A 2,571-nucleotide genomic window follows, 5' to 3' on the forward strand; every position below is an offset into this window, starting at 1 on the left:
TGTACAGTGCACTGACCTGGCGATGCTGGCATGCTGCCTGTGCCTGCCTTCAGCCCCCAGGGGGGACTGGTCCTGGAGGAGATGGGTGAAGACCTCTATGCCCACCCATGCGAGTCCATCAGCAACAAGAGGCAGACAGCCACTGGGAAGGATGTGCCCAAGTCCAGGGCGGCCTGACTTCTGGCACCTGGCCAGCCCTGCCTCTCCCCAGGCCACGCGCCCCTTAAGGCCCCCAAAGAGGCTCCCTTCCTCGGTGGGAAGAATGGACACTCCCCTCACTTCCCAAAACTGGATCTCTTGGACTGAATGAGAGAATCACTTGGCAGGTAAAGGTGTGGAAATCTGGCCGAGGAGCACACAGCCTGTATTCTGAAAAGGTGAGCAGCTGAGGAACACCCTTGGGTCATTCCTGAACTTCTCGGGAACTAGAGAGCCATGGAGAGAAGGGTTTGCCTCTGCGATGACAGCGGCGGCTGAGATGAGAGCCAGAAGAGTGACTTTATCACTCAGATCTGATCCTGTCTCCGGCCCTGGGATGTCTGCAGGGTACCGGCTTGTCCACCTCTCTTCAAAGTGCTGGGTGCCATGCCTGCTGTCCCCTGGGGACAGTCAGGACTGCCCTGCCCTGCAGGTGTCTGACAACTGAGGGAGATGATCAAGGCCGTCTGATACCCCCCCTGCTGTTTGACTGCAAGTGTTTAATGCTCTCCCCACTACCCTGAGGAGAGCAGAGGCTCAGTGGCACTGGAGGGTGGGGGCCAGGACCCTCCATGCATCTTATATGCAGACTACTTCGTAACTGTCAGGGTCCAGCTTAACTGGGCAAGATGCACCCTGGTCCTCAGGGAGTGGCAGTCTTCAAGAGGAGTGAGATGAAGAAGTGTCATTTCTGTGCCTGAGCTCCACCTGGTTAGCCTCTGGTCTAACGAAGATATCTGAACTCATGGTCCTACACATTAGTTTAGCAAAAACTCTGGTTTCTGGTACCCAAAGAGCTTAAAGTCCCCCTCAAACCGCGCATACAGGCGCCGGATGTCTCGTTTGCTGATGCCCAGGAAGTACTGCTCGACCTTGGTTCTGTTGTACGCGGTGATGCCCAGGGGGATGGTGGGGTAGGCCACCAGGTGGTCGATGCCCGCCTCTCTGAGGATGTATGGGGCGTCGTCCTCCAGGGTCTCGTGGTGCCCGACAACGCTGTACGTGATCTCACAGGGTGCGCACAGCTCCACGTACGTCACCCAGTGGATGATGTGGTCCCCGAACTGGAGATCCAGCCACCTGTGGTTGGGGTCACCCAGGTAGCGCACAAAATCCTCAAACTGGATGCCCCGGGTCTCCGTCCGGTTCCTCCTGTACTTTCTGATGATGCCAGGGGCGATCTCGTGCCTGTACCAAGGCTCAAAGCGGGGGTTGTGGACAAACTTATCCTTAAACGCAGAGATCAGTCTCTCGAAAGGATCTCTTACGATAAAAAACTTGAAGTATGTTTTCAAGCTAAGAAAAAAAATGGAAGATAAAGAAGAGGTTAACTCAATGCTGCTGGTGGTGCTAGCCATGGGTTGTGAGGTGGGGAAGAGTGAAGCGTGATGGCTGGAGCAACGGCAGCCACCAGGCTGGGCCCTGTGCCAAAGGCACTGCACACAGTTCTTATTTAATTCACGCAGCCACCCTTGGAGGCAGACCCTCTTGTTAACCTATTACCCCATATTAACTTCAGGAATGTTTTCAAAAGTTTTGTTTTGGGGCAGAAAACCAAAAGAGTAGAAAGCTGCTTGATCAAGTGAGGAACAGCTGAAGCCGGAGGAAGTGAGTGACTCTAAGGGCGCCCCTTTAAAAACTCAATTCAAAATTGCCAGGGGAAGGAAAAATGGGGGGTGGGGGGAGATAAGAGAAAATGGGGAGTCCCCAGGCTCCAGCTGGCAGGAAGAGGGTCTGGGGGAGCTGCCAGAGGGGGTGGTGGTGCCCAGGGGTACCTGTGTGAAGAGCCAGTAATGACAATCACAGAGTGACGATGACACTGCTGTGACCCCAGGCACCCCCCAGGCCAGGGACCCTCTCAGCGCTCTCATAAAAGCCCCACAAGACCAATGCTGAGGGGGGTGACAGGACCACCTGCCCCCAGGAAGGTCTCTGATTTGGCATTTGGCATTTCTGAGGCTGTACAAGCTGCAAAGAGTGAACAACCAGAGCCGGAAGCAATGGAAGTGAAGCAGCTGAAAAGCAAGGGAGCTCAAAGACCATTCGGTGCCCTGACACTGGCTGGCATACTGTGCGCTTGTTCCTTTTAAACCTCGTCTTTTGGGGCCATTTCACAGCTCTCAAGAGAACTGTCCAGTCAGCTAAGGAATCTTCCCCATGCCCGTCTCCATCCTGGCTGTGGTCAGCGAGGCTGGTCTCGCTCTACCTCTGCTGGGTCTAGCCCACCCGGCCACTCATCAGGGGACTGCTGCCCCGGAGGCCCACGCAGCACCGCAGGAGAAAACGAGAAACGAACTGGGGTCTATCTGTAAGCCAAACCCCTTTCTTACGAAACGAAGGTCATGCTCAGAAAGAAACCCATAAAACATTACC

At 55.0% G+C, this 2,571-nt stretch overlaps 1 protein-coding gene across 1 annotated transcript in view; it reads right to left on the bottom strand.

The window, feature by feature from the left end:
* Nucleotides 1–6: 6 nt before the first annotated feature.
* CHST10 (carbohydrate sulfotransferase 10) overlaps nt 7–2,571 on the bottom strand; it is a 21,314-nt gene continuing 18,749 nt past the window's right edge. The window contains exon 7 of the mRNA XM_010829642.1: nt 7–1,527. Coding sequence (XP_010827944.1) covers nt 957–1,527 — 571 coding nt within the window. The 3' untranslated portion in view covers nt 7–956. The remainder of the gene's footprint in view (nt 1,528–2,571) is intronic.

This window comes from Bison bison, unplaced genomic scaffold (assembly GCF_000754665.1).
Source record: "Bison bison bison isolate TAMUID 2011002044 unplaced genomic scaffold, Bison_UMD1.0 scf7180017864508, whole genome shotgun sequence".
Lineage (NCBI taxonomy): Eukaryota > Metazoa > Chordata > Mammalia > Artiodactyla > Bovidae > Bison > Bison bison.